General features: G+C 36.7%; 1 protein-coding gene across 1 annotated transcript in view; it reads left to right on the forward strand.

Annotated features, from left to right (window-relative positions):
• LOC150079368 (uncharacterized) overlaps positions 1 to 21938 on the forward strand; it is a 62013-nt gene extending 40075 nt beyond the window's left edge. Inside the window, exons 6-7 of the mRNA XM_090382650.1 lie at positions 15355 to 15525; positions 21077 to 21938. Coding sequence (XP_090238776.1) covers positions 15355 to 15525; positions 21077 to 21869 — 964 coding nt within the window. The 3' untranslated portion in view covers positions 21870 to 21938. The remainder of the gene's footprint in view (positions 1 to 15354; positions 15526 to 21076) is intronic.
• Positions 21939 to 22713: the final 775 nt, after the last annotated feature.

Here is a 22713-nt window from a genome sequence, read left to right on the forward strand (position 1 = left end):
GGTAATTTTCCTTGGTGATTTTAATGTTCACAACTCCAACTGGCTTTCATTTTCTAGTCACACCGACCCAGCTGGTCGAGATGCTGAGGCTTTTGCAATTACTAATGACCTTGCACAGATTGTTCATTTACCTACAAGAATACCGGACAATCCTAATCATACAGCAAATACGCTTGATCTTTTTCTCACAAACAACCCTTCTAAGTACAAGGTCGAAGTGAGAGGTCCTTTAGGCACTTCAGATCACAACTTGGTGATTGTCTCTTCTCCAATGGAGCCTTTATCTCATGGCTATTCCCAACCTCATGTTGTTTGGCATTACAAGAATGCAAAATGGGATGACCTGCGAGACTTAGCATTAGCATTAGTAGAGGCATATGATGCAAGAAAGCAAGCTTATGCAGCATCAGCCAAAAAAAAAAAAAAAAAAACCCTTCCACCTCACCCCTCCGTTCGTTCGAAATACCTGTCCAGCTGAGCCTTAAATTTATTTAGGCTATCAACTTTCACAACAAGAGATGGAAGTCTGTTCCACCAACCAACTGCCCACTGGCTAAAGGCAAATTTCCGCACATCTATCCTACATCTGTCTTTCCTCAATTTGAATTTATGCCCTCTCAGGTGATTATTCTGAGCAAGAGGCAGTATCCCATCAGCATTGAGCATGCCCAAACCATTCAAGGCTTTGTACACCTCTATCAGATCACCTCGCCTCACTTCTTTTCTTCTTTTCCTTGGTCGGATTACTATTTCAAAACTTCTGATGTCAACGTTTGCTCAGATCGTGTCAGTGAAATTATTCTTGCAGGAATGGAATCCTTTATTCCACACTCCACTTTAAAATCTCGTCCTTTATCTAAACCTTGGTTTTCCAATAAATGTGCTAAGGCTGTTCAAGAGAAGAATGTTGCATATCGTAATTGGCTTGTTTCTAATTCTTCAGTTTCATTTTCTGCCTACACCAAAGCTCGCAACAATTGAAAGCAGTTATTAATCAGTCCAAACTAGAGTTTGAACAGGCTAAGAGTAGAAAACTTGCTTCTTGCCCTGATGGTAGCCGAGCATTCTGGTCTCTTGCCTAAGCTATTGGCCACAACATTTGCCCATCTCTGCTCCCACCTCTGTGCAAACTAGATGGTTCTGTTGTCACTTCAGCCAAGGATAAAGCTGACCTGCTTGCATCCCATTTTTCTTTCAACTCATGTATTAATGATCTTGGTAAAACACCTCCCACCTTTCCCAAAACGCTCTGTTCAATGCCTCCTGTGGTCTTCCAGCAAAAGGATGTCAGAAGGATTTTGACGAATATTGATGCTAAGAAAGCTCCAGATCCCAATGGTATTTCTTCACTTGTTCTTAAAACCTGTGCTCCTGAACTTACTCCTATCTTTGCCACCTTTTTTCACTTTCTTATTCCAAAGGTGTTTTTCCTTCTGCTTGGAAATTTGCTCATATCCAGCCAGTTCCTTAAAAGAGTGACAAATCCCTCCCATCAAATTATCGTCCCATTGCAATTACTTCTACACTTTCTAAAGTAATGGAGAAATCAATTAACCGCCAACTCTTAAACTACCTAGAAACCTTCCGTCTAATCAATGATCGCCAGTATGGATTCTGTCAGTGTCGATCCACTGGTGATATTCTGGCTTATGTTACCCATTTATGGACTAATTCAATGGAAAGGTTCGGTTAAACACAAGTAGTTGCTCTTGACATCTCAAAGGCTTTCGATTGTGTTTGGCATAAAGGTCTTCTAAACAAGTTTCCATCTTATGGTTTGCCAACTGTTTTTTGTAATTGGTTATCCAGGTTTCTCTCTGATCATTCACTGAGGGTGATGGTAGATGGCTCTCTGTCTTCTAACTTCTCCACTAATGCCGGTGTCCCCCAAGGTTCAGTTCTTAACCCCCACTCTTTTCCTCTTGTATATTAATGATCTTCCATTGACTGGAAATCCTATCCACAGTTTTGCCAATGATAGCACATTGCATTCCACTTTCCATTTTGGGAAACCTTGCCCTGCTCAATTAGCTTCAACTTCTCGAAAATCTCTTTAGTGACATTCCGATTTCTAGGCAAAATGATATATCTCTTTTGGGGATTACCCTGACTTTGAATCTCTCTTGGCACAATCACATTACAAATATTGCTTCCTCTGCATCTAAAAACCTTGGTTTTCTCTTTTGCTCTCGGTGTTACTTTTCTTCCAAACAGCTGCTCACTCTGTATAAATTGCAAATCCACCCTGCCATGGAATATTGTTCCCACATCTGGGGTGGTGCTTCCAAAACCTCTCTCCGGCTTCTTGATTCCATTCAGAAGAGGGCAGTTAGGTTAATTAATGATATATCTGTAACAGAGTCTCTCCATTCGCTGTCTTATAGACGTACTGTTTCTGCTGCATGCCTCTTCTACAGATACTTCCATGGGCACTGTTCTTCTGAATTGGCTTCTATAATTCCCGCTCTCTCTTTCAAAACAGTCCGAACACTTGCCGATACCAGCCAACATCCATTTACTGTCGAACTTCAAACTCACAGAACCAACTTTTCATCTTCCTCGTTTATTCATTCATCTGCCGTTTTCTGGAACAACCTTCCTTCATACATATTTCCTGAAAATTACAGTCTACAGAAGTTCAAATCCAACGTCAACAAATATCTTCTTTCGTCTTCTCAACCTCTCCACTACCGCTCGTGTTTAGGGTTTACATAAAGAAAAAAAAAAGGTGAAGAGAGCAAACATTTTGCTATTCAACTTGATGAGACTACTGATGTCAGTAGCAATTCACAGCTGATGGTGTATGTTCGATACAAGGGAACTGATGTAATTGAAGAAGAAATGTTTTTCTGTTTTTCTCTTTAGTCAAGAGTTTGTGGAATCGATATTTTCAATAAGGTTGATGCATATTTCAAAACACCAGGCATTGATTTAAAGTTGGAAAACTGTATTGGTGTGTCTGTTAATGGAGCCCCAGCCATGTTGGGTCAAGTTAGTGGTTTTTCGGCTTTGATCTTCTTTGATCTTTGAATCCAAAAATTGAAGTTACTCACTATATGATCCGTCGTCAAGCATTGGTTGTGAAGCAGTTGGAACCTGAACTGGAAGTTGTCACGAATGATGTAATTAAAATTGTCAATACTGTCAAAGGACGTGCACTAAACATGCGGTTATTTCGTAATTTATGTGAGGATGGGGAGGCTGAATATTCAACACTCTTTTTCCATACAGATGTGAGGTGGTTTTCAACTAGAAATGTTCTGACTCGAGTGTGGGCTCTCAGAGCTGAGCTAGAAATCTTTTTGGTGGATCAAAAGCATGCCTTTGCAGATAACTTGAGAATCTCCACTTGGCGTGCACATCTCGCATATTTAGCTGACATCTTTGATCATGTGAATTCCTTGAACAAAAATTGCAAGGGAAAAACATAAATATCATTTTTGCAAGAGAAAAGATTTCAGCATTTGGATCAAACCTTTTCTACTGGAACCAGAAAGTGGAACAAAATAAGGTAGCCACTTTTCCAAAGCTAGCAGAGTTTTTTGGAAGGTTGTGAAGATCTCAGTCTTTGTGACATCGAGGAGTCAGTTACAAGGTATTTGACCAAACTCAAAAAGCAGTTCTCAGAGTACTTTCCAGAGCTTGATTCTCATATTATCAATTGGGTTGTAAACCCCTTCAACTGTGAACTTGCAAATATACCTGAGAAGTCCAAAGGATTAGCAGAGACACTTCTTGAACTACGCTTCAACAGTGAAGCACACTTGGAATTTCAGAACAAGACAGATCTCTCATCTTTCATCTTTTTGGATGTCAGAAATTGCAAAGGTTTTTAAAATTGCACATGAAGAAGTCACAGAAATACTGCTGCCTTTTGCAACAACCTACCTCTCTGTTGATAGAGAAAAAATATGAAATTGTGAAAAGCTTTGAGCGAAATGAAAGACCATGTGACATTGCACGTGCTACAGACCTAAATGACGCAACGCCGAGAATTACAAAGAATGCAGAGAAAATAAAAACAACTTTCATAGCAGGAACAACTCAAAGTGTAATTGAAATCCATTAGATTAAGACACAAAGAATTGGAAGAGATGGAACGGCTGTCGTCTGTTTGGATAGAAAATGAAGCAAAAAACAAGTTTCCTTACGATAGAAGCAAAAGCATTAAAATAATTTATTATGTAATAGTCGTAATAAAATACTTATGTATTTTATTACGATTATTTATTGTGTATGGTAATGTTTTGGTTCCAAATGTGTGTTCAATCTTGGGTGGTCGGCACCTAACCCTATTTTTCCCATAGGGCCTGTTGTTTATATTGCACGAGGGTTTCTAGGAACACAACTATTGTGCTATACGAAACTGACTGTATTTATATACATAAACTTAAATTCAGAGAAGTATTATAAAATATGTAAATAGATGGTGCTTATAAGCAGCATTGTATTAAAAAAACGTCTGGGGATAATATCGTTTAACACAAATAGACTTCGGGGTAATGCCCAAAAAAGTTCCCAGACCCCTGTTTTAGAGAGATAAATAGTTTAGTAATATAGTAAAATTTTCAACTTCCAAGGACTTGGAATGAATTACAAAAAAAAAAAAAAAAAAAAAAAAAAAAAGTGTTTTTTTTTTTTTTTTTTTTTTTTTTTTTTTTGTAATGAGAACCCCAAATACGAGAGGTATTAGAACCTATAGTACTTAGTACCGTGCTTGGGTTGGAGGTTGAGAAGACGAAAGAAGATATTTGTTGACATTGGACTTGAACTTCTGTAGATTGTAATTTTCAGGAAATACGTATTAAGGAAGGTTGTTCCAGAAAACGGCAGTTGAATGAATAAATGAGGAAGATGAAAAGTTGGTTCTGTGGGTTTGAAGTTGGACAGTAAATGGATGTTGGCTGGTGGCGGCACGTGTTCGGACTGTTTTGAAAGAGAGAGCGGGAATTATAGAAGCCAATTCAGAAGAACAGTGCCCATGGAAGTATCTGTAGAAGAGGCATGCAGCAGAAACAGTACGTCTATGAGAAAGCGAGTGGAGAGACTCTGTTAGAGATGAGTCATTAATTAACCTAACTGCCCTCTTCTGAATGGAATCAAGAAGCCTGAGAGAGGTTTTGGGGGCACCACCCCAGATGTGGGAACAATATTCCATGGCAGGGCGGATTTGCGATTTATACAGAGTGAGCAGCTGTTTGGAAGAAAAGTAACGCCAAGAGCGAAAGAGAAAACCAAGTTTTTTAGATGCAGAGGAAGCAATATTTGTAATGTGCTTGTGCCAAGAGAGATTAGAAGTCAGGGTAATCCCCAAAAGAGATATATCATTTTGCCTAGAAATCGGAGTGTCACTAAAGATAAGCATAGGAGCAGAAGAATCCTTTTTTGCGAGATATAAGACAAGACTGAGTTTTAGAAGGCTTGAAATCAACTAAGTTGTCTTTGCCCCACTGGAGAATTACCTGAAGATCGGCATTTAAGGAATTGGCAGCAGATTTTCGAGAACTTGAAGCTGATTGAGCAGGACAAGGTTTCTCAAAATGGAAAGTTGAATGCAATGTGCTATCATCGGCAAAACTATGGATAGGATTTCCAGTCAATGGAAGAAGGTCATTGATATACAAGAGGAAAAGAGTGGGGAAAAGAACTGAACCTTGGGGGACACCGGCATTAGTGGAGAAGTTAGAAGACAGAGAGCCATCTACCATGGCGCCTCCGTAGCCAGGTGGGAAGGAGCAGCAGTGCGTAGCATACGCTTCTTGATTTAGACCGGGGTTCGAGCCCGTCACCACCAAATACGGAGGATGCGGAAAGGTCAGGGAATGACCACCGCATATCCCCGGAGCAATATGGCCTTAGTTGCTAATGCTCCTAAAAACCAAATAACAAACAAACAAACCATCTACCATCACCCTCAGTGAGCGATCAGAGAGAAAACTGGATAACCAATTACTAAAAACAGTTGGCAAACCATAAGACGGAAGCTTGTATAGAAGACCTTTATGCCAAACACGATCAAAAGCCTTTGAGATGTCAAGAGCAACTACTTGTGTTTCACCGAACCTTTCCATTGAATTAGTCCATAAATGGGTAACATAAGCCAGAATATCACCAGTGGATCGACACTGACGGAATCCATACTGGCGATCGTTGATCAGGCGGAAGGTTTCTAGGTAGTTTAAGAGTTGGCGGTTAATTGATTTCTCCATTACTTTAGAAAGAGTAGAAGTAATTGCAATGGGACGATAATTGCATGGGAGGGATTTGTCACTCTTTTTAGGAACTGGCTGGATATGAGCAAATTTCCAAGCAGAAGGAAAAACACCTTTGGAATAAGAAAGTGAAAAAAGGCGACAAAGAATAGGATTAAGTTCAGGAGCACAGGTTTTGAGAACAAGTGGAGAAATACCATCAGGACCTGGAGCTTTCTTAGCATCAAGATTCATCAAAATCTTTCTGATATCCTTTTGACGGAAGACCACAGAAGGCATTGAATGGAATGTGTTAGGAATGGTGGGAGGTGTTTTACCAAGATCATTAATACATGAGCTCGAAGAAAAATGGGATGCTAGCAGGTCATCTTTATCCTTGGCTGAAGTGACAACAGAACCATCTGGTTTGGACAGAGGTGGGAGCAGAGATGGGCAAAAGTTGCGGCCAATAGCTTTGGCAAGAGACCAGAATGCTCGGCTACCATTAGGGCAAGAAGCAAGTTTTCTACTCTTAGCCTGTTCAAACTCTAGTTTGGACTGATTAATAACTGCTTTACAATTGTTGTGAGCTTTGGTGTAGGCAGAAAATGAAACTGAAGAATTAGAAACAAGCCAATTACGATATGCAACATTCTTCTCTTGGACAGCCTTAGCACATTTGTTGGAGAACCAAGGTTTAGATAAAGAACGAGATTTTAAAGTGGGGTGTGGGATAAAGGATTCCATTCCTGCAAGAATAATTTCACTGACACGATCTGAGCAAACGTTGACATCAGAAGTTTTGAAACAGTAATCAGACCAAGGAAAAGAAGAAAAGAAGTCTCGCAGGTCATCCCATTTTGCATTCTTGTAATGCCAAACAATACGAGGTTGGGAATAGCCATGAGATAAAGGTTCCATTGGAGAAGAGACAATCACCAAGTTGTGATCTGAAGTGCCTAAAGGACCTCTCACTTCGACCTTGTACTTAGAAGGGTTGTTTGTGAGAAAAAGATCAAGCGTATTTGCTGTATGATTAGGATTGTCCGGTATTCTTGTAGGTAAATGAACAATCTGTGCAAGGTCATTAGTAATTGCAAAAGCCTTAGCATCTCGACCTGCTGGGTCGGTGTAACTAGAAAACGGAAGCCAGCTGGAGTTGTGAACGTTAAAATCACCAAGGAAAATTACCTCACTGTTAGTAAAGTTGGACTGGAAAAAGTCAAGTTGCAAAGAGAGGAAGTCAAAGAGCTCCAAATGATTAGTGGAGTTGGGAGAACGGTAGAGACAACAGATGAATTTGACACAATGAGGTAGAGAGATTTTAAGCCAGAGAAGATCAAAGAGAGGAGATTCCAAATTGCCAAGTCTCTGACAGGGAATATCAGAACGGACATATGCATAAGTACCACCTTTGAGGCGAAAGGAATCATACAGCAAATAATTTGGACATCTGAGATGAGCAGTAGTTGAATCAACTGATAACTGAGATTCAGTCAGAAAAAGTACACGGGGTTTGGAAGACTGCAAGTGGAAATGGACATCGGCGAGATTGGAATTGAGACCACGTAATTTTGTGAAATGAATTAGGAAGTCCTTGGGAGGTTTAGATCTTTTCGCAGATAAGCTTGCTCTATTATTTTGACAATTCATGGTGTATTCAATAGTAAGAAAATGTGGGTGGGACATGCTGTAGGAAGTAATGAAATTTTTTAATATGGCGTACATGTGGTAAGAATATACCCAGATCCTTGACATAACGTGGCCTCGACAATGCTCTCCGCATACACACTACTCGGACTCCCTCCAGTCACTATCTGGCAGAGTAGAGGTAGCAAGATTATACACTAGCTGATCCGGAAGCCTCCTAGAGAGTTACCAATAGGTTTGGTCCGGTGTACTATCTAGCGGCCGGCCTGCGAACACCGTTATTGGGTTCACATTACGATATTTTCACAATACCTTCATTTATCCCTACAGATGCAAAATACGTTTCCATATTTTTTTCAGTTTGCACCGGCCAGCAAAAACTTATGTGAAGTTGAATTTGCGTAAGTCAAGTATTATGTAAGTCGGGGAGTTCCTGTACTTGAACTACAAAAGCATTTCACCTGTGTAAAGTTTTGAATCTTTTTGATACTAATAGTTTACAAATTGTGCATTTTGCAGATGTTTTCTACTCTGCTTCTTCAGCAACTGCAAAATTAAAAATAAGGTGGTTTACCTATTAATTATCTTTATTATATTTTCACTTAAATTGTTAATTTTTATTTTTACTTATTTAATCTAAAGAAAAATATTAAAATTATGGTTTTTGGCAACATTGTTTAGATTAAAATTAAAAGTAAAAATATAATAAAGATAAATCATCTTATTTTTAATTTTATATTCACTGAAAAAGCAAAGGAGAAAACATCTGCAAAACATATGCAGATGTTTTTTGCAAAACATCTTTGCAGACTATTAATAGTAAACAGATTCCAGACTTTACACAGTTGAAGTGATTTTATCTCAAGTATTTAAAGAAACATAACCTGTGCAACATTACCATTCAAATATTTGAAAATGAAGTTTACCTTAACCAGGTTTGTTTGCCCTATAATGCACATGTCTAAGGTGGCAGCCAAATGGGTTCTGTGATTGTTGACATCTGAAAGCTCTACAGGAAAGAGTATTCTGCACAATTGTTGGAGCTTTGCAGAGAGAATGTTGGTGTTTTTGTGGCAATGGATGAAAGTTGTGTATATCATTATGACCCAGAAACATAAAAGATGAGCAAACAGTGGAAATATTCTTTGTCACCAACTTTCAAAAACCCAAGGTTCAATTGTCTGCCAACATGGTCATGTTGTCAGTCTTCTGGAACTCTAAAGGTATCCTAGCAGTGCACCTCCCAAAAGGCAACAGCATAACTAGCAAGGATTACAGAACAATCCTGGAAAAATTAAGAGGCTATCAAGTTGAAGAGATGCAGGAAGCTATCCAAAGGTGTCCACCTCCTAGCTAACAGTGCTCCTGCTCAAAAGGCTACTCCCACAATGGACTTTGCAGTCAGGTGATGGTAAATACTTATTAACTGCCCCTCATTACATTTAAATTTTAATTTCTTTTGTACTTCAGAACAGCACTCACCTTATTCTCCCAACCTCTCACCTTCAGACTCTTTCCTCTTCCCTAAAATAAAGAAAACATTATAAGGCCACAGATTTCAGATTGATGAAGTAATTAATGAAGTGGAAGCCTGGTTTTCTGTTCAAAATGAGAAGTTCAATTCAAGAGGCCTTGAAAGAGCTTATACACACACACATGGAAAAATGTATAGCTCTAGAAGGTAGCTACATAGAGATGGATGAAATTTCCAGGCAAATTTCAAATCCTAAACTCATATTTCTATATCAGGGTAATACTTATTGACCAACCCTCATGTTGCATTTACATTTTAATTTATTTTTATATTTTGGGATAGCTATACAGAGCAAGAGTAGATTATTAAGAAGGGGATGAATCTGATTGGTCCACTTGACATCGATGGTTCGACTGTTGATGATCCTGCTCAGATAGCAAACAAACTGAATGAGTATTTTGCATCTACATTCACACATGAGGAATTATTAAGGTTTAAAAATGGCAGAAGGTTATCAAATTGTAGCAGGATACTTAATGATTTTGTAATTAACTGAGAGCAAAGTGGAGGAGAAATTGTTGAAGTTAAACATAAGAAAAGCACCTAGGGTGGATGGGATCTATCCAGTTATATTAAAGGAGGTGGCAAAGGAACTAAGCAAACCCTTAGCCAAAATTATGAGAGCATCCTCATAATTATGGACTCAGGGGAGGTTCCCACAGACTGGAGATGTGCAAATGTATCCCCAATTCACAAAGGGGGATCGAAGGGTGACACGAGTAATTACGGACCAGTTAGTTTAACTTCTATTCCGGGTAAAATAATGGAGTCACTGGTTAAAGATGCATTGCAGGATCATCTAGACAAGACTGCAGCAATAATTCAGACACAGCATGGGTTTGTTAAGGGAAAGTCTTGTCTGACGACAAATTTGATTGGTTGTTATGATGTGGTCACAAAGGAACTGGATGCAAAAAATAATTTTGATATCATATATTTGGATTTCAGAAAAGCTTTTGATACTGTTACGCATGAAAGACTATTGTACAAATTGGAGCAGAACGGTATTAAGGGTAAGTTGCTACAATGGATAAAAGGATGGTTAAGTGGGAGAAGACAGAGGGTGGTAAAAAATGGGTGCTGCTCTTCGTGGACTAATGTTATTAGTGGAGTCCCACAGGGTTCGGTGTTGGGTCCACTGTTGTTTTGTATATTTATCAATGATATTGATGAAGGTATATCAGGCTTAATGTCGAAGTTTGCAGATGATACAAAGGTTGGCAGGGTTGTTAATGACAGTAATGGCAGTGTGCTACTGCAACAGGATCTAGATAATTTGGGCAGATGGGCTAAGAAGTGGCAACTGAAGTTTAACCTTGATAAATGCAGGGTACTTCATATGGGTAGAAGTAACCCATATGCAGGTGGTAGAAAGGTGGTATTAAGGTGGTAGAAAATGAAAAAGACCTGGGAGTAATTGTGCAGTCAGATATGAAGTTTTCTGAGCAGTGCAGACAGGCTGCCAGGGCAGGTCATGGGGTTTTGTCAGTGATATATAGGAATTTTGCTAGCAGGGAAAAGGAGCTGATTATCCCTCTGTATAAGGCAATGGTCAGGCCACGCCTCGAGTACTGCGTACAGGTCTGGAGGCCGCATTTTAGGAAGGATGTAGATTTACTTGAGCGTGTACAGAGAAGGGCAACAAGATTGGTGAGGGGAATGAAAGGATCCTCTTACCAAGAGAGGCTTAAGTTCTGCAAATTGCAGTGGCTGGAGACTAGGCACCTGTGCGGTGATCTGATTGAGGTGTATAAGGCAATGTGTTGAGCACGCTGAATTCTGATGGGATTCTTCCACTTGTTCAGATTACGAACCTAAGGGGGCATAAATTCAAATTAAGAAAAGACAGATGTAGAATAGATGTGCGGAAATTTGCCTTTAACTGGCAGGCGGTTAATTGCTGGAACAAACTTCCATCTGTTGTTGTGGAAGTTGATAGGTTGAATAAATTTAAAGAGGAACTGGACAGGCATTTGGAGGGAATGGTGTGTTTTTTTTTTTTTTTTTTTGGGCTGATGCTGCATAAGCTCATACACATGCTTTCTTGCATCACATGCCACTACTACTACAACTGTATTCATTGTCATTTTAACTGTATTATGGCACCGAGTTAACTGTAGATCACATTTTGTGGTGTTGTCAGATACAAAACTGCAATTTGCAGAACCTCTGTGCCCACCATTTTGTCATGGCAGGCTTGGACAATTTGGGTTGACTTTTGTAAAGAACCATGCTTTTCAAAAAAGCAAGTAAACTATATTGTACATAAATTCAGTAAAAGTTACTTGCATCCAGAATATCACATTGATCAGGTAAAAGAGCAACTTTTATCAATTTCTGAATTAACAGACTCTTGCCTGCAAATTCAAAAATTGATTTCAGTCTGATATGCAGATTGAGTCAGTGACTCAATCTGCATATTAGATTTCTCTACTAGGAACATACTGTACACCAATGGAAACAGTGAAAGGAGTGAAGGTGGAGTTGGGTTTCTGGTCCATAAAGATTTTAAAAACAACATTTTGGAATTCAAAAGTACATCACCAAGGGTGTCAAGGCTAATACTCAAGATTTCTAAGAGGTACAAGCTAAAGGTTATAATGATTTATGCACCAACATCGAGCCATGATACTGAAGAGGTTGAAGAAATGTACACCGAAATTGAGAGTCTTCTAGATGAGCAGAAAACCCACTACGATTTTATTATGGGGGACTTAAATGCTAAGGTTGGAAAAAGACAAAACAGCGCAGAAAGGGGAACTATAGGAAATTTTGGAATAGGTGAAATAAATGAAAGAGGTGAAAGACTTGTGGAATTTGCAGTATCTCAAGGACTGTCAGTACTGAACACTTTTTTCAAGAAAATGGTGAACAGAAAGTGGACATGGAAGAGTCCAAATGCATTAACAACTAATGAAATCGACTTCATCCTCACCAACAGAAGATATATTGTGAATGATGTTACTGTCCTGAATAAGGTAAATGTTGGAAGTGATCACAGAATGGTAAGATGTACACTTGATATAGATGTAGGAAAGGAAAGGAAAAAACTGACTCTAGTAAATAATACAAAGGTCTTTGAGATAACAGAGGAGGAGAAAAAGCAGTATGTACTGCAACTTAAGAACAAGTTTGAACTTCTGCAGACTGCTCAGGACCAAGATGTCGACGAGGAATATTACAACTTTCTGTAAGTGATAAAGCCCAAGAAACCTATAGGGAAAAAGAAATCCAAAGAAGAAAAAATTAGTCAAGAAACACTTGTCATGATGAATCGAAGACGACAAATGAAGAGCAAGAAAAACACTGACAGGGAGAAAATTGAGTATACTGAGTTATGCAAAGCCATTAGAAAGAGACTCAGAGAGGACATAAGAAGATTTAGCACAAGAAAAGTAGAACAAGCATTAAGGGAAAACAAAGGATTTAAATCAGCAGCCATGAGCAGTAATACAGAAAGACAAATGATACTGAAACTGAAGAATAGCGATGGTGCACTTATAAACAGCAGAGAAGGCATAATTCAAATAGCAGAAGACTACTATAGAGAATTATACAAGGAGCGAGGGAATGATGCCAGCAGTGGGGAAGATGGATTGCAAAGTAACAACACATACGACATACCCAATATTCTTCCTGATGAGGTAGAACATGCATTGAAGAAAATGAAGAATCAGAAAGCCTCGGGGGAAGATGAAGTTACTGTAGAGTTGTTAAAATTGGGAGGAAGAGACATAACACAAAAACTGGCAAGGATCTTCACAAAGTGCATTAGAAAAGGCGTGACGCCTAAGCAGTGGAATAATGGAATCATAGTTTTGCTGCATAAGAAAGGAGATAAATCAGAAATTGGAAATTATAGACCAATTAGCTTGTTATCCCACATCTACAAGTTGTTCACAAGGGTCATTACTAACAGATTAGAAAGAATACTTGATGAAAATCAACCGAAAGAGCAAGTTGGCTTTAGGACAGGATTCTCAACTATGGATCACCTTCACGTAATATCACAGCTAATGGAGAAAACAAATGAATATAAAACACCATTATGCCTGGCATTTGTGGATTATGAAAAGGCATTTGACTCCATTCAGCATAAGGCAATGTTTCGGGCACTGGAAAGACAAGGCATAGATACCCCACATATTATGATTTTGAAGAAAACATGTGAGAGTGCTACCTCCTTTATTAGACTAGACAAAGACAGTAGGAAATTCAAAATCGAGAAAGGAGTTCGACAAGGAGACAATATCTCCGAAGCTGTTTACTGCTGCCCTTGAGGAAGCTTTCAGAAGATTAGACTGGTCGCAGAAAGGAGTCAATGTGAACGGAGAGTACCTAAACCATTTATAATTTGCAGATGACATTGTGGTCCATAAGCCACGATCCCAAAGAATTAGAAGAAAATATTAATCAGTTATGCACAGTTAGGAAGGATTTTGGACTAAAGATGAATATGGCTAAAACAAAAGTAATGATGAACAAGTATGTGCCACAGAAAGAGAAATAATGATTGAAGGAACAGTAATTGAAAGGGTGGAGTCATATACTTATCTAGGACAAGTTATTAGCTGTAATAATGATAAATGGCTGGAAGTCAAGAGAAGAATAAATTTTGGATGGATAGCATTCAGGAAATATAGTCACATACTGAAGAGCAATATCCCAGTTTGTCTGAAATGTAAAATAATGAACCAATGTATACTCCCCACCATGACTTATGGAAGTGAAACTTGGGCACTCACCAAAAGAATGGAAGAGAAGCTGAGAACTACACAGCGAAGAATGGAACGAATTATATTGGGAATCAGACTGTTAGATAAGAAGAGAAACACATGGATTAGGCAGCAAACTCAAGTAAAGGACATTCTTATCAAAACTAAAGAACTAAAATGGTCTTGGGCAGGACACATAGCTCGAAGACATGATGACAGATGGACTAAGACAATAACAGAATGGTACCCAAGAGGAGCTAGAAGAAAACCTGGAAGACAAAGGCAGAGATGGATAGATGAAATTCACGAGTTTGTGGGTAGGAAATGGATGGCCAGTGCTCAAAACAGAAGGAACTGGAAAGTTGCTGGAGAGGCCTTCATCCTGCAGTGGATTGAAAATGGCTGATGATGATGACTAGGAACATATTTTGCACATGGGTAAATAAATAACTGTCTGACATTTTTCCTCTTGTACTGTTATCAAATGGATCATTTGCCCCTGTCATTCTACTTTAGGGCTAAGATCTTATTCTTTTTTTCTGCAAGGCACAGTCACCATTTTGGATTTTTGAAGGGAACTTTTGGCATGTTTTCTGTTCTTTTATGGTGTATCAGGTAAATATTTATGCAGAGTGGAACACCTGTACTAATTTTCATTGCTCAAAGTGTCTCTCTTTTCCAGTATTTTCTTTATCACTGCACCAGAAAATCCAAGTGTCTTATTAGGAAGCATCTGCTGTTGTATAAGTTAGATAATGTATCCATTGTATTACGTTATAGACACATTTGATTATCAGATAATATACCTCAGTGGTTAAAACTTGTATATTGTATTCAAGAAGTGTTTACCAAAACCTCACCACATGATGTGCATGTGATGATGAATTAACTTATTGCCATGAAATTTAGCATAAAGGTACAGAAAAATATTCAAAATAAGTCCTGAAATTTTGAAGAGGATCAGAGCAAACTTGTTTTGATTTTTGAAGGAGTCCATAAATCTTGGTAGTTTGGGAATCACTGGTGTATGGCATTAGAAACCAGCCCGTATAAATATATTTAATCATGATTGTGCCATATTTGCCATATTTATGATTTAGCCATTTTGTAAAGGTGACTCATTCTATCTAGTTAAAGTCCTAGCATTCACACATTTTTTGAAAGGTATAAAGTATTTGTAATAAGAAATGTTATTTGTATACCTTTGCCACTTTTAATTTCTTTTAATATATTGTGGACTTTTAATTTCTTTTAATTTATATAGTGGACGTATAACTATGATGACTAAGGCAGGATGTTCTAACACAGAAGGAGTGACTTTTGTTGGGTTATCTGAAATTAAGACTACAAAAGAAAAGATGTGTGATGAGAGCAACAGTACCTCAGATTATGTAAAGAGGAATGCAGAAGAAAAATATCTTAAGTCACAAAGCAGGTGAGTAAATTTAACTGATTAGCAGGCAAAGTCACAACACTGGGTGTATTTTTCTACAAAGTTCACCATTTAAAAATAGTTTACAATTGTACACTCCACAGTGCCATCCATTATTTTAACAAAGTTAAAGGGATATAATTATGAAAAATGTACTTTTTTAATTATAACAATGCAGCAAGGTGCTGATAATGATAGCTGTCTTTGTTGGCTTAAGACGTGTTACATGAGTAGACTTTGGTGTACTTTGTGCTCAACATGTGTTTTATAATAAAAAAAGGATAATGCAGTTTGGAAAAGAGGAAAGAAACCACTCAGTTTTCATTATTTTAATATTTTAATTTTAAAGAAAAGTATTTAAATTATCTTTAAAATGACTTTGTAAATAAAGTTGGTCATACTGAAAAGTTGTGCTTGAAGTGCATTGGTGTACAGTACACTGCACCGTACACCAACAGTAAGAGATCTAATTTTTTACACCTGCTTCTTGAATTTTAACACAATTAAAGATTGCTAGCAAAAATTCAAAATTATAATGAATAAATATTAAAATTCATGTGACCATTGCTTCAGTAGAATATTTTTTATTTATTTTATTTAATTATTTTTTTAAAAAGAGAATATTTTTTTTGTTGTAAGCATGCACTAACTCATCTAGTTAGCAATTATATAGGTTTTATTTTAAATAAATGAATTCATTTTATATATATGATTTTATTCTAAATAATCCAAGTTCTAAATCTGTTATGCAGAAAGATGACATGAACACTGTTACCACCACATACCATTTATACTAAGAATGAATATCAGTTTAATTATTTTCTTTTTGTTGAAAAATGGTGAAACTTAGGTATTCCTTGAGTGGTGTAGTGAATAGGTAAACTGTGTTGTTTGAAGATAATAAAGCACTCAAACCTATGTTGGTATAATTTTTGGTAAAACAAGTTCTTGTGACATTTTGTGATGGTGATATTGCAATGCAAAGACAGTTGTCACTGAAGAAGTAAGAAACTACCACAAAACATTTTACTCCATTATGTACATATTTCCAATTCAGAAATAAACATAATTATAATAATGTAGGTTTGAGTGCTTTATTATCTTCAAACAGGGGTGGAACTCTTTACTAAATATTGTTAAAAATATTAACACTGCTGTGTTTAAACCAAACCAAAATTGTTACAGGAGTTAAAGAAGGTTGAACCTGTATCTCACGTGAATTGACAAATAAGAGTAAATGCTTATATATTATTATTATTCCTTGCAATAAAGGGTGTAATTCTTTTTCTTTGGTCTCAACCGGATGCTTTTTATACAAAAGGTTTCAGAATTGTACTGGACTAATCAAGACAAAAGATAGTGAAGCTACTGAACTGCAGTTTAACTGGACTAATTAGATACAATTTAACCGAATGTGAACTAAATTACCTGTAATTTCTGTTATGAAGCAGTTAAAATATATTAATAAAAATGTGTTATACTGAAAAAATGATAAGCTTTGAAATGAGAATACATCATTATATCTGATGTTTGAAACTTTAGTAGTGTTCAAAATGATGCACATCTGTTTGGTGACATTTACATTGCACCAATTTCTAAATAATAAATTTCAAAAAATGGAAACATGTAAATCCAAAACTGGTTAATGGTTAAGTTTTTAGGCCAGATTACCTTAAAAGAATTGTTACATTTATTAGATTGGCATTTAGGTTTTTAATTTTTTGTTTGAATTAACTAAGTAGAGGGTGATCATAAAATCCTTGACCACTGGAATGTTTAATAATATCTACATATGTAATGGAAGAGATTGGTTTTTTTTTTTCTGAATGGCACCTCTAATGTGAAAAAACAAAAAAAAAATCTAAGTGCTTTACATAGTTTATAGAAATTAGGTCAAATTCCAAGTCAGCCCCTCAGTGAAAGTATATCAGTTTTGTCACTTTTTATTGGAGAGCTGTGTTCAAATCCTGTCAGAGATTGGAGGATTTTTTAAAGTGCCCCTCTAGGTAGCTCTAGTTGAGTAAAAACAGTTGTACAAAATAGATATATCCAACATGTTATGTTCACAGATGATGCCAACTATGTTGCAGAGATGGTAAGGAATTCAGGATTTAGAAAAATCCTGAAAAATCACGAGTTAATCTAGCTGGAATGAAATAGCCTCAAAGTTAATATGTGGTAAAAAGTAGTCCAGCTACATGACACAGCCATGTAGTTAGTGTGCTTTTTTTCACAGAAAATTTCATGGAGTGTGACATTCATCGAAATTTTCTGGAGGGATTTGTATTCCCACAGTTACAGGAATTGCAGCTACACATTACCTTTTAACAAATGGGCTCTACCACACTGGATTGTGATAGTGTGTGAAGCTGGTAAAAATTTCCTGCATACATAAATTGCATATGATGAACTCACCTGCCCATTGGTCACAACATTCATCTGACATTTTGTGGATTTCTTTATAAAAGAACAAATGTTTAAAACACAACTAGAACCAGAATCAAAAGTTTCAAACACAGAACTGTGAACCAAGATCAGTAATGCAATAGCAGGGATTGAGGATATGTTTGGAAGGATATTGTGAGAAATTGAGTATAGACATAATGTTCTATATGCAACTCAGAGTCTATATTAAAACAAACATAACTTTTTAAATTGCATTTTCTTTCTTTCTCTCTATAATATTTATATTCATTCAACCAACCTATATGGATGGCTCTACAGATGAATGAGGATGGTTCCCCTATACCCTATGACAATATATGATTTGATCCATTGTACCCAGTGTGTGGTTTTCTGACTCACTAAATTTAAATCTTTATTACTATAGTTAGATGTATGTATGAATGTGAGGAAGCATCAATGTACAAATTATTTGTAAAAGGGCAAACATCTCTACAAAAGGCAGGAAGCTTATTACCAAGCTCAGAGGCCCACCCACACACACATTCATTCACACACTTCCCCCATTACCAAGTTGAATGCGAAAAAGAGTAGTGAAATATTTTTTCATTTTCAGAGAAGCCCTTACAGTTTTGTGTGATAACCTAGGTTGGAGTTAGTAATAATGCATTCTGCTGTCTGTAATATAATGCACAAAGAGTAAATGGCACTCATAAGTTTGAGTTGGTACAGAATCTTATCTCCCCATTCTCCATGACAGCATAGTGGCTGTGATACTTGTTTGGGGAGTTCTGGATTTGAATTCCATCAGAGACTGGGTAAGTTCTTAAAGACCTCTTCAGTCAGTGCTATAATTAGGCAAGCACAGGCACAGCAGTAGGGTTTTCTCCCAGTGAGTATTTCAGATTTTTTAACCAGCACAACATGCAGATTGGCCTGTAAACGCACTTTTACAGATATAATACAAGTAGCACAATATGGCCTTAGCAACTATACAAATAATAGTGGCAACCTTCCAAACCCCCCCCCCCCGGCACCTCCGTAGCCAGGTGGGCAGGAGCAGCAGTGCGTGGCACACGCTTCTTGATTAGACTGGGGTTCGAGCCCGTGACCACCAAATATGGAGGATGCGGAAAGTTCAGGGAATGATCACTGCATATCCCCGGAGCAATATGGCCTTAGTTGCTAATGCTCCTAAAAAAAACCAAATAACAACAACTTCCAACCCCCCCCCCACACACACACAAAGATTAAGAGTGACTTTGCTCTCACTGCTTTATTAAGAGCAATATATGTGTTATAAGATATTGTGCACTAGACTGAATATGAAGGATATATATGTAATCTATGTTATTAAATGATAATTTGTTACCACTTGATTTTAGGAATGATCACATTTCTGTTCTCCTCTGAATGATTGGAGATAGAAATTAATTAAGCAGAAATTACTGTTTTAGTTAGTTAATGTAGTATACACAGTGTGGAAATGAGACTGTTATGAGATGGGCATTGGTGCTGCCATCTACTAGAAGTGAACATGAAATGAAAGACTGATTTTTCCTCAAACACTGCAGTCAAGGTCAGTGGAAATTTTCACTATTTCAGAACGTAGTGTGAGCTGAATTGCACATCTTTCTTGTGTCTGCATTATGGATGAACAATGGAACAAAGAGCCAACATCAAGTTTTGTGTTCAACTGGGCAAAAGTTCCACGGAAACATTTCAAATGATGAGGCAAATGTAGGGAGAGAATTGTCTGTCTCGTGAACATGTGTTTGAGTGGCATAAACATTTTGCCCATGGAAGAGAATCACCAGAATACAACGAACATCCGGGCTCAGCAGATATGGTTTGAATGCCAGAGTTGATAGAAAAGGCAAGGGAAATTATTACCAATGATCAATGTGCAATGATCCAAATGATTTTAGAAGATCTGTGCTTTAATAAGGAAACCATTTGACAAATAATAACCAGAATTTGAAGAAAATGAAGGTGTGTGTGCAGTTTGCTCCACATTCATTAACAGATGGTCAAAGGCAAGTGTGAGTTGAACACTACAGAGAACTCATTGATGCCGCTGAAAGCAAGCCCAACTTCCTGAATTCAATCATTACGGATTGTCACCCATAATGATTGTTTGGTGTTTTCAGTATGGCCCCACAATGAAGCAACAAAGTGTGGGGTGAAAATTGGCAAACTTTTCCAAAGTCAAAACCATGTTCATCGCTTTCTATGATAGCAAGGGAATTATGCACAAAGAGTTTGTGCCCAAAGTGTTACTGCTACATACTATCTGGACATTTTGAAATGTTTATTGCAGAGAACAGACGTTGCATTGTGTGCAGCCTCATGGTGGAAAAGATGACAATTGATTCCTCTTGCATGACTTTGCACCAAGCCACAAAGCTCTTTGTTTGGGAATTTTTGGCTAGCAAAAAAAGGCTGCATACTGTCGCACCCACCATATTCACCAGAATTAGCTCCGTGCAACTTCTTTTGGTTCCTGAAGCTCAAGGCACCAAGGCTGAAAGACTTATTTTCACATCAACATCATTCAAAGAACTCTGACAAGAACATTGAACAATAAATCAGTCACAGCCTTCCACCAGTTGTTCCATTTGCTTCATGATTGTTCCATGCAGCGTGTGGATGCTGGAGGACATTACTTTGAATAAATCCTGGTTAGTTTACTCATACATGTGATTATTATTTTTTTCTAGCATCAGTCTTGTTTGCCAATTGTTGCACTGTGTTATCATGTTCCTTTGTTTTTACAAAGTTAAGCAATATACCAGTAAGGATAGTAAGGACTCCCTGTTGTTGTGGTTTTGCTTTTTTAAGTAAGTTGGATATGGGAAAGTGTCTATATTTCAGGAAAAATGGTAAAAGTATCTCAGTTGCACCTTAATTTTATGAACTCAATTTTTTTTTTTTATAGTAACAGCCTTATAAATTTTTCATGCCTAACAATACTTTGAAGCCAAACTGCATTGTTCATGTGTTTATTTTAAAACAGAAATTGCTTCATATCTTTAAAAACTCTTTGAGAAGAACTACAAGTTTTAAAAAGTTGGTAATGAATGTTTTAAGTTATAGAAATGTTGCTTTTAAAAATTATGATGTTTATAATTTATTAGTTTTTTCTTTGTAGGATACATAGTGAAACAAGATCTAATAAGAAACGGCACAAGAAAGAAAAGAAAAAGCAAAAACGGAAAAACAAAAAGCATAAAAAGAAGTCATCCAGCGAATCTGATTCTGAAACATCTGATTCTCATTCAGAGCATAATAGCCCCTGCAAATATAGCAAGAAAGACAGAGCTGATATTAGCGTACATAAAGAAATACGGTTACAAACAGATAAAAACAAACTCAAGAATTCAGTCAGCTATTCAGAGAGTGCTTCTAATCCTCATGAAAAGAATAGAAAAAGGCACGATACTAGTTCTGAAAGTGATTCAGATAGAATAAAATATATGCCATTTTGTAAGAGTGATAGAACTGGTCATATATTTAGTAAGCATAATTCTCTAGAGAGAGAGCATAACACACAGTTTAAAAGCAAAGCAAAACCCAGCAGAATCAACTGTAATTCCGATGAAGAAATATCTGTCAAAAATAAACAGGAGTACAAATTGGAAAAAAAAAAAATTGGTGACAGTATGAAAACACATAACTCATATGATAGATATAAAAAACATTCTAGGTCAGAAGATTTAGATGCTAAAATGCGTAGTAAAACCAAATCACCAAGTAGAAGATTGAGACATGATTCAAGTTCCAGTGAAGATATGTACAAAACAAAATTGAAAATAATTGAAAAAGATGAAAAGAATACTTATGCAAACAAATGCCCATCTTCCATTAAAAAAGAAATATCAAACAATACCATAAAACACCTAAACAGCCAAAGGAAAAGAAGACATGATAGCAGTTCAGAGTGATTTTAAAAAAAATTATAAAAAATTCTTGGTGGTTAATATCTATATGCCCACATTATTTAGTAAGCATGTTTCAGGGAAAAAATTTATTCAGCACAGAATATGATTATTTTGCATTATGCCATAACAAAACATCAATTACATGAAAAATAATGGTTGAATTTTATTTTTTGGGCTTATCACTTTTGCAAAGGCCTCCATGCTAACAGATTTTGTACATTATTGCAATTTGACATTAATAGAATACACAAATTTTGTTCGTGTACTTAGAGAAATTTCCTCAGATTTTATTGGATTTTTTGATACAATTTAACACTTTTTAAATTTCTTAAGAGTGCCTGTCTGTATAATAGTTATTTATATTCTTAATGTTTTATTCATTTAGTGATAATATTTGTGCAACTTCATTTTTATAAAGATCCACAGGGATCCATATTTTAAAATTGAGTGCACCATAAAGAATTTAAAAATGCCTTTAAGTTTTTTGTTGTGACAGTTCTTTATCATAGTCAAATTGTTTTTTTTTTTTTTTTTTTGCTGGGATTTTCTTATATGTATAGTGAGCATAAGCACTACTTTCATTTCTGGCTCTTAACCACAGTCATCACATCGTCAAAGCCTCACATCAGGTAGTCTTTCAGAAATTTGGAAATTTTCTGTAAATAATTAAACCAATTTATTATCTCTTAATTTATTGAACATTGTCATTATTAACCCATGCACTGTTACTGGGCAGTGTTGTATGTTTTGCTTTAAATAAAATAAAGTAAAATATTACAAAATTGTTGAACTAACAACATACATGTCATTTATCCACAAGTGATACTATTTGGCATATACAGCCACT

The sequence above is a fragment of the Mastigoproctus giganteus genome, chromosome 10 (genome assembly GCF_048544385.1).
Source record: "Mastigoproctus giganteus isolate SK-2022 chromosome 10, ASM4854438v1, whole genome shotgun sequence".
In the NCBI taxonomy this organism is placed as follows: Eukaryota; Metazoa; Arthropoda; class Arachnida; order Uropygi; family Thelyphonidae; genus Mastigoproctus; species Mastigoproctus giganteus.